This window comes from Athene cunicularia (assembly GCF_003259725.1).
Source record: "Athene cunicularia isolate RWA chromosome 4 unlocalized genomic scaffold, athCun1 chr4_part1, whole genome shotgun sequence".
Lineage (NCBI taxonomy): Eukaryota > Metazoa > Chordata > Aves > Strigiformes > Strigidae > Athene > Athene cunicularia.
The window spans coordinates 39,064,230-39,079,682 of record NW_020799098.1 but is presented as its reverse complement, the minus strand read 5'-3'; the positions used below and the strand labels follow the sequence as shown (position 1 = coordinate 39,079,682).

Here is a 15,453-nt window from a genome sequence, read left to right as displayed (position 1 = left end):
GAATACAGGTTTGCAGGGAGAGGAGGAATGGCGCCTTCTTCAGTATCGAGTATCCTGCAATTTGGATACACAGTGATATGTTGTGTGTGACCAGAGTTTAACTGGTTTATTTTGGAAGATTTGTTCTTCTGCTCTAAAAGAACAAACTGCAGATCTCCATCATCATTAGGTGATGATTTCTCTCGGTTATATCCCATGAAACGTGATGATGATATCAGAGCCCTTTTCTAGAGGCCACAGTAAAACAAGCAACGATAGGTTACATACCAGGGAAAAGATTAATGTACGTTGGGAGCGGTGTGGAAATGAGCAATGTTAGTCTGTATGCAGTGTCAGGTACAGCAACCTATGTTCCATGTTTCTTGCCCCTTAAATTGTGGTGAACATACAAGCTGCTGTTTATTCACTTGGGTAATAAGGATCTTTCAGAGCATGTCTGGGACTTAAAAATACTCTTCTCTGTGAGAATAAAGATCCTTCTTTGGCAGAGAGAAACCAGTGGCTTCCAACTTTCAGAGACCTAATTATTGGGATACTGAAATGTTTCCTCTTTTGTGTCTTCGTTTCTTTCATTCACTGTTTAAACAGTTAAATATCTATTGTGCTAGAGAGCGGCAGAGAAGCACTAATTTTATAGCTCAGTGGTTATAGTATTCATGTGGGCTATGGAAAAACCTCTGTTTATGTCTGCTGCAATTAATATTTGTTCATATAAAATCAAATCAGCCCAGTAGAAGAGATTGAGAGGGACTAATCCCAAAGCAGTCAATGGCTCATGGAGTGAAACCTGCCTGGCAAATGCAAGGCTAAGCAGCGCTGGGATCTGAATGTGGCTCTCCTACTCTTTAGGTGAGTGCTTTGATCAATAGTTTAGTGATTATTGCAGGGCTAATGCCTCTCCAGTTTTGATGACCATCTGTAAAAATCAGAAATATTTCTCAGTGGAGTTGTTAACAAAGTTATTTTGTTCATAAGAAAATAACTTTTGGCAAAACCACCGCTCTTTTTTTTTTTTTTTTTTTTTTTTTTTTTTTTTTTTTTAAATTTTACTATAAGTGTGTGGTCAAGAAGTTTATTTCAAGAAGACTCATTGCTTTGATGAGTAGGACCAATTAACAAAGCTGCAAATGGAGTACTCGTTGGAGTTGATTTCTGACAAGGCTAGAGATAATCTCTTTGGAGTGTTTAGTCTTCTGAATCTCTGTGTCAGCAAGAGAGATGATACAAAATTCTGTTATCTTCAGACTATCTCTTCAAGTATAGGCTTTCTGTCAGTGCCTATTCACAGATTGAATTGGTAGACTTCAAATTACTTGTTTTTTGGCAAGAAAAAGTCAGTGAAGACAGTAGCAGTTATCTCCTAGGTTCTAGCAGAAAATTGAAGAGTGAATTTCTGTTCTAAGGTTTTATAGCAGAAATCATTGCTTTTACTGAGGCTTTTGGGGAGTACTGTAGAGGATTAAGACAGGCACAAGCACATTGCAAGGATGTGAGGAAGGAGAGCTGTTTTTGTGAGGTGTCAACTTTTTGTACACTGTTTGGCAGTTTGCTAATAGACTTTCTCAAGTTTTATCAGTCTGTCCAGATTTCTAAGGTTGTTTCCAGTTGTGCCTTAACAGCTAGGCTATCATCCAGTCTGTGCTTTTAAAGTCTTGTGTTGGAGAAGAGCTGAGCTAATATTGGTTACTTATAAACAAATGGTTAGAAGATACAGTAAATAGGACTCATAGGCTATCTCTAAATATAAGTGTATTTTGAAGCAGTGGAGTGAGGAACAAGGTTCCTTAAGGTAATTATTAGTTCTGATATTTGAAGGTACTGCTTCAGGTGTTTCACTTTACTATCTGCCAGCCAGGTAAAGTTGTCAGTATTTTTAGATCTCTTAGGTATTCCTTCCCACCCCCCAGTCTTCTCTTCATCCATTTGGGAATTTACTAATCGGTTCTGTTTGGTAAAACGTATTACAAGTGTGGGCTTCCTGTATGTATTTATCCTTTTGATAGATCTCAAAACTGATTTGGATTATGGTGTTTTCATGCCTTGCTGATTATCTTTTGTTGTCTTCTTTTTTTTTTTTTTTTCCTCCCCCCTTTCTTGCAGTCATCAGTTTACGTGCAGAATAATTCTGCAGGGAGAAAGGCACCTTTTTGTAGTTTGCTCTTAGATGATTCTCTTCTGTGAAGCAAAGCCCACAATAAATTAAAAGTGGGTTCTCAACTTGTGTGTTACAATGCAGAAACTTAAACAGGGACCTTTTACTTATCATTCTAATAATCTTGCACCTATTTTGAAATATCTAGGCACTGTTATCCCCTCCCTCCCTGAACAATTTTAAGTGTATTTAATGGATTGTCTAAATAGAGAAGTATTGTCTGTAATGAGTTGCTAGTCTTGCCTTTTTATTGGTATTGGGGCCAGGTGAAGAAAAGAATAAGCATTCTAAACTGAAGAAGTTTTCACTACTTGTGGAGTTTCTGCTCTTTTGAAAAGGTGAAGAAATTTGGTTTTGCTCAGTTTGAGTGGATTTAGCCAGTCCTAAATTTTTAATATGATTTCAGATACTTTAAAGATCTTTGATAGTTGACTGGATTGAGGATTACTACTTGATCCTATTCAGAATGAATGAAGATGATTACTGATATTAATTGGTATTGAGTTGTAGCTCTGTACTGTATTATAACACTTTGGAAATAGTAGTGTCTAGAAAAAAGAAGCAAATGCCTTTGATTTTCAGTGATAATTCTATTACATTTTGTATTTTTTGTATACTTTTTTTTTTTTTTAGAGGAGAATGTACTCTATTATATTTATTTCATAATCTGAAAGAATAATAGCATTTGGAGCAATGGCAACAGGAGACCTAAAAGGAAGTTTGAGAAAAATAGAGCAAGGACTTCGCTTGTTAAATTATCCAAGAGATGTGGATTATACAGTGTAAGTGGCAGTGTGAATAAATTTATGCTAATACATGATGACAGCAAGATGTGTAAACAAGATATGTATAAATATTAGCATCGCACCCAGTGATGAGTAAGCAGAGCATATGTCTGTGGGAAGTTGAGGTTTGATATATGTGAACTGGAAGATAAAAGGATGCAGTTTTGCTGTTCTGAGAAATCCTTAGAATAATCCTGAAATGTATCACTATCTTGATTTTTCTTTCTTCTGCTTTTTTTGTTTTCTTTGATTAATGTCTCACCTTTATAATTTCTTTAAGTGCTAGCAAAACTTTCTTAAGGAAATTTCATCCTGTAAAGATTAAAAAAGAAAAAAAGTGGTGAATATTATGGAAATGTTGGTGGACTTTAGACCCGATAAAGTTAAAATTATATAAAGGTAAAAAAAACCCCCAACATTTTAAGCATTTTACAGGTAACAGTAAAGACTGCTGAATGAGATATGCCCGGGAAAAAAACTTAAAATGGAGGAAGTACTTGCTGGCTATATTAAAACACCTTTCAAGTTAAGCATTTGAGGTAATGTAATGAAAGCTTTTGTTACCTTCTGCTGTGTAAAATACTTTTGTTTCTCGATAGGTTAGTAAAGGGTGATCCAGCTGCATTTTTACCTATCATCAGCTATTCTTTTACATCTTTTTCAACTTACGTAGCAGAACTTGTGGTAAAGTGTGATGTGGAACTCACAGCAAAGAGTGACTTGCGTTTCATTGAAGCTATTTATAAGGTACCTGTCTTCATGTTCTTCACAGAAGAGAGTTTTGAGTATGGTTTCATAAAAATTAAACATCTAGTAAGAGTTTTACTAGGAAGTGAAAATTTTTGGCAATGAAAGTAAATTGTAATTCTGTTAGGATTTAAGATAAGTAGTAAGTCACTGCGTGGCAAGTCTTTGTTTAGATTTTCATGAAAATAAGGATGGGTCTTGTTAGGCAAATCTCAATTTTGAGACAATTGCAGAAACAGAAATATTATTGTTTTATGTTAGTTGTGAAGAATACTAAAATATTTATTATACAGTTTTATGGCACAGTTTTATAAAAGTGACCTTAGAAGAAATAATAAGCAAAAAATTGCAGCAGATGTCAATACTTGTAGTGAAAGCACAATTAATAAATACAACTATTTTAAAACACTATGCCATATTAACATATAAAGTCAAATACTTAACAGTTTGTAAATTGTAATAAAATTCTTAACTGAATGGAAGTAATTTGGACTATCCTTAAAAATATTAATAAATATATTTTATGAAAAGTGACTTTCTGTATTAAAGAATGCTAGCTTATTTAGACTAGTTTTCCATCTAAGAACAGACTCCTTCACAAAGAACCTCTGTGGTAGCCGTATTTAGCCCTCTGATGCATTTTGCTGAGTTTAATACAACTTTTTATTGTGCATTTACTGCGGGAAGTTTTTGTTTAACTTTTTAAATGTTAATGTCTGCAGTCGTTTATTTCATGAATCTTAAGACTGAGTTAAAATTTACAAGAGTGATATGAATGAAATGTTTCTGCAAAAGGTATTTTGAAAGTCTAGTTAGAAGACAGCTAAGAATATATAAATAACCAAATGAGAAAATGTTTAATTGCTGAAGTGCAGAGTAAAAGATTGTAGAAAAATAAGAACGTGAGCATGCCATTTCTACAAGAAATTGCATGGTGATTTTGAAAATGAAGTAAACTCTTATTTTGTTGCAGCTTCTTCGAGATCAGTTTCAATATAAACCAGTTTTAACAAAACATCAGTTTCTTCAGTTTGGCTTTGCAGAAAGGAAAATGCATATTGTTTGTGACATTATCAACTGTGTGGTGAAAAAACATAAGGAATTAAGTAACTCGAATAAGGTACTGATTAAATGGTAACTTTATTATAAAAGTCTCTTTTGACATGTTAATACTGCAGGTAGAAGCTGAAGACCAGTTTATTTGAAGATGCAGGATTGCTGATAGTCAAAATAAAAGGAAAATTGTTTAAAGCTCCATTGTAAGATGCTTGAATGCTATCAGGTATACAAAAGACACAAAGCTGACAATGCTTTGTAGTATAAAGAATCAGAATAAAGCTAAATCTAGTATTTGGTATCTTTACAGTAAGTGATAACTTTCCTTTTATGCTTCTTGATATAGTGAATATTTGTGTAACTTGATAGACTTTGCAGGTCTAAATCTAATCTTTGAAGATTTAAAAACAGAGCAAAATTGTCTGATATGTTAGAAGTTCTGGAAATATTTAATTTAAACATGACACTTGTATATGTGTTTCTGTGGTATACATCTCAAATTTGATTATTTTCATTAATCATTTTTGTTTTACGTTGTTCAGGCATTTTTGCAATGGTGTATGCTGTGTATCAATTTGTGCTTAAATAAAGGAATTTTCAGTCTTCATATTTGACGGAATTTTGTTTTGTTTGAATTTATAACAGTTTTTAGGACTTCTGTATATTTCTCACTTTTGGGGGCATAACTATGTTTTTTGTATTTGTCTTTCAACTCGTTCAAGTTTTGTTTTTTGTTTACAACCACCTTTGTTGCAGCCTCACATAGGCATTAGTGAGTGTATGAATACGACATTCATTTCCAGTTCTGTTTCCTCTGTGAATTTGGGTCATACTTTTTTTTTTTTATGACAGTACTGTACTGCAGAGGTTTAAATGTGTTTGTGTGTGTGATGAAACATTCCTGCTTGTTAATGATGGCAGAAAACGGGGTGTGTCATCCTGTCCCTGTGTTTTGTACTGTGTGTCTGTCTTTGTCCTGTGTCTGTCATGTGTCCCATCCCTCTCTTCCCCCCGCCCCAAGATTCCTGTGTTAGAAGTGTAATATTTTCTCCTCTTCCCTTTGAAGGTTAAATCCCAAACGAGGAAAAACCTCAGATCTTCTAAATGTGAAGTATTGTCAAATTGTGTTAATGTCTTTGCTGATCCTAGTGGCAGTGCTCTGAATTCCAAACAGGTATGAAAATAGTTTATATGTTGTATGTCTAAAGGTTAATCTCATTTGTAGCATGTCAGGATTTTTCTGGAATATGTGCTTTCATTTAGGTTTTAATGCTTGATCAAACTAGGTTGTTTGTTGTTGGCTTTGTTTTTGTTTGTTTGTTTGTTTTTTCCCCAAGTGTGGTTGTCTGAAATAATAGCTGATACAGAGGATATCACTTCTCTCTTTTACCGGGTGGTTGATCTCAAAGTCTTGGTGGTAATATTGTAGTACTGTTGTTTGCTGTTTGAATTATATCAACTGGAGGGACAGCAATGAAAATGAAGATGCAATTGGAAAAAGTATATACATCCTGTTTGGAGATTGATGTGTGCTTGGTGATTTCAATGTAGCTTTCAAGACACTTTTTGTCTTGTTTTTTTTTGTCTGAATCTGTTCAGCGAAGGTTTCTTAATGTAACATTCCTCTTGGCTTTTGTTTTACAAGAGTAACACTTGATCTTATGTGTTATGCTACTCTTGGCCTGTGGAGGAGTCAGCTTTCCTAATATTTTCTGCTAAAAGGATGCAAAGTAAAATCGTATAAAACTTTTAGACTGTGACTGCTCATTAAATGTTGATGTTTTATATTTAGAAGGAAAATAGTGCTTTAGAAGTGAGGAAAACTTCACAAAGAAAGTGTTTGGAATGACTTATCTGGCACTTCTGGTTGTTGAATGTTAGAACTGAATGGGGATATATGTGGGTGTGTTAAGAATTCCCTAGAAGAGGAGAGTTTCAGCTTCACTAGAACATCTGTAAGTGTTAAGATGCTGCACAAAACTAGTAATTGTGGGTTCTTAATCATTAGGTAATTTTGTTTTGTGTCAGATAGTGATCATAGGACTTGATCCACCTGGAGAAAAAGACAAAATTTGTCTCATAGTTTGTTCTCTCTAAGGGAGGCTTTCAAAGGAAATGAAATATATAGCTAGTAGGGCTATTTTGCTGTCACTTGTCAAGGAAAAGAGAGAGTTCTAAATTTGCTTTTTTTTTTTTCCCTCCTTGAATGTTTGAGGGGTGGTTTTGATGCTGAGACTGTCTATAATTATGTTAATACATACAGTGAGATTCATACCTCCCAACACTTAGAAATCTAACAACCCTTAGAATAAGAGAGAACATTAATGCCTTCATTACTGTTTATGGAAGGGAGCGAAGGTACATGTGGTAAGGTTTGTTTATATTTGTTTTGCAGTTCTTTTATGTCTCTGATTTTTTTTTTTTTTGAATTAAACTGCTTGCTGTTGCTTTCTTTGTTTTTCAACCAGTTAGGATAAGATTGTCAGATTTAAATAAATCGGTAAACACTAAAATGATAGGTCTTCTGTGTCAGTTACTTGGCTGATGAACTGAAATGTTCTTGAAATGAATAACACCAGTGATTTTTATTTTTTTTTAACATATTCAGAAGAAGCCTCAAGTAGAACGGCACTCAGGAAATGAAGTTAGTGGTGACCTTCATCCCCTACCCCTTCCAGCACAGGGAGGTGATGAAGAAGAATTGTGCCTAGATCATGATGTTGTGGAAGTTAAATATGAACAAGTAAGAACTTTTATTTTAAGATGTTGTCTGCATATATTAACTTTTCTTACAGGTCTTTTCTAAAGGGATAAAGGTTTTTTACAAGATAGCTGGATGCTCCTTAAGTATACCTAATAGTAAAAAAGTTGAAAAAAATTCAGTTAAATTGTACTGTCGTTTCAAGAGCCAGTTCTGTCAACAGTTTCTTTTAAAAGCCAGGTTCCATGAATAGGCGTATTGTGGCAATTCTGAAAGAAAAATAATTTTCTAATGTAGCAGAATGTGATTACTGAACTTGAGGAAGATTCCACTTAATTTCATTGATTTACATATCTGTTTTGAAATTTGAGGACATGTGTTCTTACCCATATTTTCAGGTCATAGGAGATAATTCACAGATTGAGTTCCTAAAGAGTCAGCTTGCTGATTGCCAGGAAAAGCTGCATAAACTAGATTGGATGGAAGATAAACTACATGTTCTAGAAGAGAGACTGAAAGGCAAGGTGATCGTAGATGAGAAGGACTGGAATAACTTGTTGAGTCGAGTTTTACTTCTTGAAACAGAACTGTTGTTGCAATCCAAAAAGGTATGTTAATGTCTGCTTTTCTTCTATAAGAAAAGTTGTCCAGTCACAATGTTGTCAGCCTGTTTCTGCTTTTCCTGCCTGTTGAGGTATGCTTTTCCACTATTTTTAAAGGCATTATCTGAATGGAAGTGCTCTTTATGGAGTTGATGGTATTTTTTTCTTCACTGTTAAGTCCTGTTGTTTTCTCATGTTCTGTGAAGCAAAACTCTCCACTGGAAATTATTTCCTTGCAGGAACAGCAGGTATAGCTAAGCCTATTTTTATTACTAGTGACTGTGTGTGGTTTTATTTCCTAGTGAACTTATAGGAGGAAGCTTTTGAAGATGCTTAATTATACGTCTTTGAAACCTTAATGTTTTGTATTTGAGAGGGTTTCTGAATGTCTTTACTGGCTGCAAATATTGTTACTGTTGATACAGTTGAATAGCTATTTTTTAGTTCTCCAGACTCTAATCAGATACAACTATTTCCTTTGGAAGATTAAGTCTTCATTTTACATAACTAATGTTGACAAAAATAGATGGCATGCTCAAGGAAAATACAAGGTTAATAGAAAAGTTAATTCTTTCTTATTTTAGTCCTATTCTTAGTTTGTGGCTCTCTGGAATTTCTAGCCTAGTTTCTCCTTTTTGTACATTCTCCCCCCCCTCCCCCCGCCTAATTTCTTGTCCATTATGTTCATGACATTCTTACATGCGTGAAAGTTCTGCATTTACAATGTGACTACAATTGGCATATTTGTCAGAGCAAATCAAGTATTCTGTTGCATTAAGACTGTTATTTTTCATGTTGTTGAAAGGTCCTTGTATGCACATCGTATAATTTCATATACGTACACATGTAAGTATTTTGAGATGCAGTGAACTGTAGCATCAATTTTGTGATCACATGCTTAATTTCAAAGTGTATTTGCATTATGTGTCTTGTGTATCCTTCAGATACTGTCAGATGCTTTCCAGAAGTTGAAAACTCTTCTGGAAAATAGTTGATCAGTGTTGCACTTTTCTCTGTTGAAATTTTGAACTTATTTGTAAGCAGGAGCTCTGTGTGTGTTACTGGCCCTATTTGAAAATGTCACTAATACTTGTATACGAGACATGGGTGTTTTTGTGTTCTTTGAACTTGCATTAGTTAAAGTCTTGAAATGGAGGAGTGTTCAGACTGATCACATTATTTCTAGAGGCTCAAATAAGAATTGACATTCTCAATCACTTTTTTTTTTAAAAACACAATTTCAGGTCAGTAATGGCTCAAGTGATTTACCATTTGAAATCAGTTTCTTATGGATATTGTAATTTAATTATCAGTGGACATATATTTCCAAATAACACCAACAATGATAATGTCTTCTGCAAGCAGTCTCAAGGGGCCTTCAGCTGAACAGCCGTAGACAGTTTTGCTCCCGTTTCAAGTGTATTCTCTTCAAGAGATAAGAGTTGCATTTATCATGGTAGCAGCACGGGAATGCTTGTGTTTCAGACTAGGCTTGTTCTTTTATTTCTATAAATTTGGTATATTATTACTTCACTAACACATTTGTTGCAGTTGTTCAAAGGTTTGGAATAGTATTTGGAAAATATTTAACATTAAGTTAACATTAAGATCATTCAAAAATTTCCAGTAATATAACTTGTAGTCCATGTTACTGAAAGGAGTCATCTGCAGAAACAATTTTGAATGTAGTTTGTGTGTGGCATTGTTGCTTGTCTTTTTTCAAAGCAAAATAAGCTGGGTTTTATATTAAAAATAAGTCTTCAAAAGCCTAAGTTTTTTGCAATAGGCATTTGAAAACTGCCAAGAAATAATCCTCTGGGCCAGAGAATTGCTGCTGCTTTGTTTCATGAAATTCCATCCAAGTTGTGCTTCACAGATAGAGAAGCAATTCAGAATTACTCCTTTCTTCTTATTCTTGCATTTTTCAGGGAACTTTTGGCATCTAGCCAACGTAGCAGGAACACTCTAAGATCTGTCTTGCACTGTTGCCAAAGTAGCAGCAGCTGTGCATTTAGCTCTGGGAAAGTCTGAAAGATACCAAATCCATGTTCAATGAAAGGAATTGAGCAGTAGTCAGCACAGATATCTTTTTTTTTAAGAGGTATTACTGTTTTGTTTTTCCATCTTCCTACACAATACCTACTATTTTTCCTTCATTCACTTCTTTGAGTATAATATTCCCCTGTTAATTGATATAGTTACTCCAGTATATATAAAGTAATATACTTTACCAAAGGCTGAAATTTCAAATTGTAACGATAACTCATTGGTGAAAAAAGTCTAGATGTTGAATGTTGGATTTTTTAATTTTGAAATTAGAAAATTGCACTTAAAAATATTTATTATTAATGCAACATTAATTTTGTTTAATTGTTTATGAACAACCTTTTCTAAACTAGATTGAGTTAAACTGAGAACCTTTCTTAAAAGAGCCCTCTCATTTAGGCGCCTGAGAAACTAGTTTAACATAGACTTTTGAGTTCTCTAAGTGTTGAAGTGGAATGAATTTCAGTTCATCTATAGTCTAATTTTTAGGACAGAGGAATTGCATCTATGAATATCAATCAGATGTAGAAAGTACATTTATTTTGTTAAGGTAGCAGCAGACAATATCAAGATGTAATTGTTAGCACAGACCAAGAACAGTCTGATTGTTTGTTCATTCTGCTCGTACCTAAGTTACATGCACTATATTTGGACCTGGTTTTGAGCTGTTTATAAACAGCAGTATTGATGCTAAAAAAGTTCCCATGAAATAGGCTGTCTTTCTAATGCAATGTGTGTATGCAAATTATGGATTTTTTTTTTAGTTCTGTAACGACAGTGGTGCAGTGTCAACATATCTGGAGCATGTAGCACTTGCATACATAATTAGTACTTAAATATACTTTTGTTTGTCAAAAGATGATTTAAACAGGGTGTATGGCTAAAATGCACTAAACTTGTATTTCAGAGAGACTTATCTACAGAGTTCAGCAATATAAGTCAAGAATGTACTTCTAGTAGTATTCCAGTTTCATCTGGTGAGTATTAATGATTTTCTTTTTAATTAACATCATATGCTAAACACTTCTTGCTGACCTTGACTAAAATAGTGGGTTTTAAGTAGACAATTGTGATTTAGTGACCTCTGAATTTAAATGCATGCTGCAAATTAGAAATTAACCTGATAGTCAATTCAAGTTTGTAGCTTATTCTTTAGAAGCTTTATTTACTGAAATAATTTTTAAAGCAATAATGAAAATACATAGCATTGCAATTAATAGTTACAAGCAACTACTAAAAATCTCGAAGATGCAAGTTTGGTTAAGGTTCTATAGCTAAAGCCGTGAAAAACAATGCTATCTACACTTTAAAGCAGTTATAATGTTTTAAAAACAAGCTATTTCTAAGTACAAAAGGAATAATATTTGCTATCACTGACTTTTTGTAATCAAAATAGTGTCACATTTATGATGTTTTTTACTCTTATAATGGCACTCAGGACAAAGCAGGGCTCTTTCATTCATAATCTGTGTTGTTTTTCAAATTGCTGCTGAACAATTTCTACAGTTTCATCCCTTTTGAAGCACTTAACAGCTATCCAACTAGCATTTTTGCTAAGCTTTCTTATTTTCAAGAGCAAGACAAAATCTTTTTCTTCCATTTCTGACCTGATTTTTGGTAATGTACAAGTGAATGAAACAGCCTTAAGTGGGAAAGAAATGAAACGCATTCCCCAGGCCATAAGTGTTTCTCCTCTCTTCTTCAGTGTTAGCTCTTTAGCCCTTACCTTGCATCATTCTCTTTATTATTTTGGCCCGTTTCTCCTATGGCAGCTGTTCAGCTGTTATTCTTCCCATTCTCATGTATTAGGCATCTTTGTCCAGTGTTAGGCAGTTGCACTGAAATTAAAAGGGAATCTCAGCAATCCAGTTTCTGTGGAAATTAGGGAGACAGTTTCTTGGTTATGTCAAAGCTTGTTTGAATTTTGAAGTCTCAGAAGTGGGACCTTCTTTTTACAGACCTTAGAAAGCTTGCAACATGTTTACTTCCTTTCATAAGTTTAGTGACACTTGAGGACTTCATAGTCAGCAAGCAGGCTGGTGGCCTTTAGAAGAGAATTTTCGTATTTTCAGATGTCTAGAATTCTTTTGAATTTTATTCCTGTTTTTTTTAAAAATGATTCAGCAAATTCTAGGCATACAAATTATGTGGCCAGTCTTAACTCTTCTGAGATGTACGGTACTAGGAATGCTTTCATGCTCCTTTTGGTTGTAATGCTCTTTGGGAATCACAGCTGTACAGAAGAAACAATTTTTAATTTCAATTGATTAAAAATAATTTAATATGATTTTAAATACAGAATAGTGTAGCTAAACATGTTCCAAAGGCATGGTCCATAGATGGTGGCCTTACTAAAAAATAAGGGTATGGGGACACTTTTTTCTCTAAATACTACATTCTCTTCTTGACAATACTATTCTAAAATTGCAGAGTATGAAAGCTTTCCCAATGTAAAAGTCATCTGTTTTTGCTGAATGATTGCTTAAACCTATCCCCATAGGAGGAGAGCTAGGGAAATAGCAAGACCTTGATACAAATTTTAAGCTAAGCAAGGAAGGTGATGATTTTAGTTATGTTTCTGCTGCTTATAAGACATGTTACTTAACACAAATTTAAGACATGTCTGAACAGGCAGTTTACAATAAAAACAATCTAAATTATTTGATATTACTGTTAAATGTTTGACCCAGTAACTAGACTTTAAGTGTTGATTTTACTGTAATCGGGATAAAGGTATCATTCCTAGTAATCTTTCTAGAATTTGTCTTTTGTATTCTACATAGTATACTGCACTTACCTTGTGCAGAAAATGAGAAACCTATTTTGGACTCTCACTGGTAGCTTTTCTTTTCCCCTCTAAACAATGCATTCTCTTCTGTTATTGCATACTGTAAATCAAGCTATCTGATACCTGACTGTGCAATAAGAGAGCAAAAAGGCAAAGGTGATACAAACCCGAGTATTTATCCACAGATACAGAGAGGAAAGAGGAGATGCCAGAGAGTCTTCATCAGTTGCCTGGATACAGTTCACTATTATTCACAGACCCATCTCCCAAAGCCATGACCATTAATTCTCATAATCTGACAGACATTTCAAAGGTAAGTGAAACTGACAAATGCTTAGCTGATTTTCCTTCTTATGTCAAGAGAACAAGTAAGCATTAGTTTAGGTGTATATACTACTAGTGAAAAACAAGGAAAACTGCAAAACTGCATCTAGGTATGTCTCAAAAATCCTTTTGATATGTAAACAGTGCTTAAAAGTCACATTTTCTCTACAAAAATTTTCAGGTTGAAAGTCCATCTGAAGAATGTTAGCTTTGAAGTGTTCACTAACTTTGTTGCTTTTAAATTGTAGGAGACAACAAGACAAAGAATGGAAAGGATAAGTAAAATGTAAGTAATAGGAAGGGGCAGGAGGAATTCATTTCCCAGGAGGGAGTTGTGCTGGACTAAGGCATATAGAGAACGTACATATGTGTTCCAAACCTCAAAGGTCTCTACATCAGGTGTGGCATTTCCTTATAACTCCACTGGATAATAAATCCTCTTTCAGTTCACTATTTGTGGGATGAGTCCTATTTTGCTTTTGAAAAAGTGATAGAAAGCATTCTTAGTAGTATTAATGAGAGACTGAAGTGTTTAGAATCTGGTTGTTAAAGAATAGGAGTATTACTTCTGATAGGAATTCCCTGGTACTTGCAACGTCCTGAAGAATAACAATACCTTAGCTCTATTTTTTATTATTTAAGGAAAAATAAAAGCAATTTCCGCCTAAGCGTTGTGTTAACTGTATTAAAGGTGTATTAGATACTAGTCCTGAGATTCGTAATGACAGTTTTTTTGTAAGAAATACACTTGAAGAGTGTGCTGAAGAGAAATGTATTGCTATATAATGTTTCTTTAGCAAGAGATTTTTATTCTGTAAGTGCTTGCCCTGAAAAACTGTATCCTTTCTGTGGTTTTATTTTGTGGGTTACTTCTATCTTTATGTATACTTAAAGTTTATTGACATGTGGTAGACATTTAAAATGCAAACCAATTGCAGAGGAAAAGGGGGGGGTGAGAGGAAACTTAAGGTTTTGTGCTTCCTGTTAGTATTTCAGTTATTTCTTACTCTGTGTGTAAACAAAATTTATTTTCAGAATTGAAGAAACATCAGAATTGTTGAAAACATCAAGCAACACCTCTGAGAAGACCTGAAAGCACAGATCTTCAGGCCTGGTCTCTGTTGATTTACAGATATCAGAAATAATATGTATGTTTGTACAGCATTAAATTTTTAATATATCAGATTTGTAATGATCACCAGTGCTTTTATTCCTTTTAATAAATATTTTCTCATGTATCTGTGTATTGATTTCCCTCTCCCAACTCCATTTTTTAGTTTTCAAAACTGTTCACTTCTGTAAAGTGAAATCATTACAGCAGTGTATTTTGGGGTTGACATTTGTTAGCAGTGTGCTAAGTAATATGTTTTTTAAAGTGCAGGCTTGAGGACCATGGTTTACATCCTGTTGGAAACATTCCAGCTGGGACTTGCTTATTATACTCAAGAGGCTTTCTTACATACTGACTTACCATCTGTACTGTTGAATAAGTCTTAATGAAAACTTAAATATGCAATTTCAAATATGTACCCCTTTTGCTGTTTTTTTTAAATATAAATTTTCATGCTGAGCTGGAGAGCACCAGCACATTATGGCTTCCATTAACACTGACAAAGTGAGGGTCAGTTTGATCCTAAACACGAAAATGTGCAAGTAAGTCCACAGGCTTTGATTGCAAGAGATGTGTTGAGCGTTTTAGTGATCTAACCCAACAAGTTTTAAGACTAGCAGCATAGATGGACACTATCCAGTATACAAAGATACACAACACTTTAAAGATTTGAAGCCACATTAAAATTTCTCTTTAGAGATGTAGGTAGATGCAATACTTCCATAACCATTATATAATCAAAGATATGTGAGGCTTGATAAGTTTTACTTATTCATTGCTCTGTGTAAATTGATAGCCTATTATATCAAGGTTGCTTTGTGCTATAATACTCCAGTTGAAAAGATTTTGGGAGTTTCCTATCACAAAACTAGTGGATTTTTTTGGCAGAGTTTGTAAATTAAGGCGAAAGCAGCTGTTTGACATTATGCTGTAAAAAGTGATTTATATGTTTTAACAATAATTATGATTTTTTTCTATGACCATACGGAATATAAATTGACTATTTTACATACAAACAAAAGAACATAACGGTGATCCATTATGTTATATAAACTTTAGTTGAGGGGTTTTGAACTTTTGCAATAGTACTTTTCCAGTTGCTTTGGGGGGAAAAAAAAACCCTAGAAAAAGAAAAGTTAGA

General features: G+C 34.0%; 1 protein-coding gene across 2 annotated transcripts; it reads left to right on the top strand.

Annotated features, from left to right (window-relative positions):
* The first annotated feature begins 2,286 nt into the window (after positions 1–2,286).
* Positions 2,287–14,728, top strand: CEP44 (centrosomal protein 44). Of its 2 annotated transcripts, XM_026847226.1 has the most exons (12): positions 2,287–2,490; positions 2,786–2,934; positions 3,537–3,684; positions 4,658–4,804; positions 5,807–5,914; positions 7,352–7,483; positions 7,840–8,049; positions 8,250–8,291; positions 10,997–11,066; positions 13,063–13,190; positions 13,450–13,487; positions 14,237–14,728. In XM_026847226.1, exons 2-12 carry the CDS (start codon positions 2,846–2,848, stop codon positions 14,292–14,294), a joined length of 1,170 nt encoding a protein of 389 aa, XP_026703027.1. In that variant the 5' UTR covers positions 2,287–2,490; positions 2,786–2,845; the 3' UTR covers positions 14,295–14,728. The 2 variants fall into 2 exon arrangements, with proteins under 2 accessions (XP_026703027.1, XP_026703028.1); XM_026847227.1 differs by lacking the exon at positions 8,250–8,291 and having other exon boundaries at positions 2,291–2,490.
* Positions 14,729–15,453: the final 725 nt, after the last annotated feature.

Excerpts from the sequence above, each read along its gene's own strand:
- CEP44 (XM_026847226.1), top strand. The coding sequence starts at position 2,846 with ATGGCAACAGGAGACCTAAAAGGAAGTTTGAGAAAAATAGAGCAAGGA. Across the intron at positions 3,685-4,657 it reads TCATTGAAGCTATTTATAAG|CTTCTTCGAGATCAGTTTCA; the intron begins GTACCTGTCTTC and ends ATTTTGTTGCAG. Across the intron at positions 13,191-13,449 it reads ATCTGACAGACATTTCAAAG|GAGACAACAAGACAAAGAAT; the intron begins GTAAGTGAAACT and ends TTTAAATTGTAG.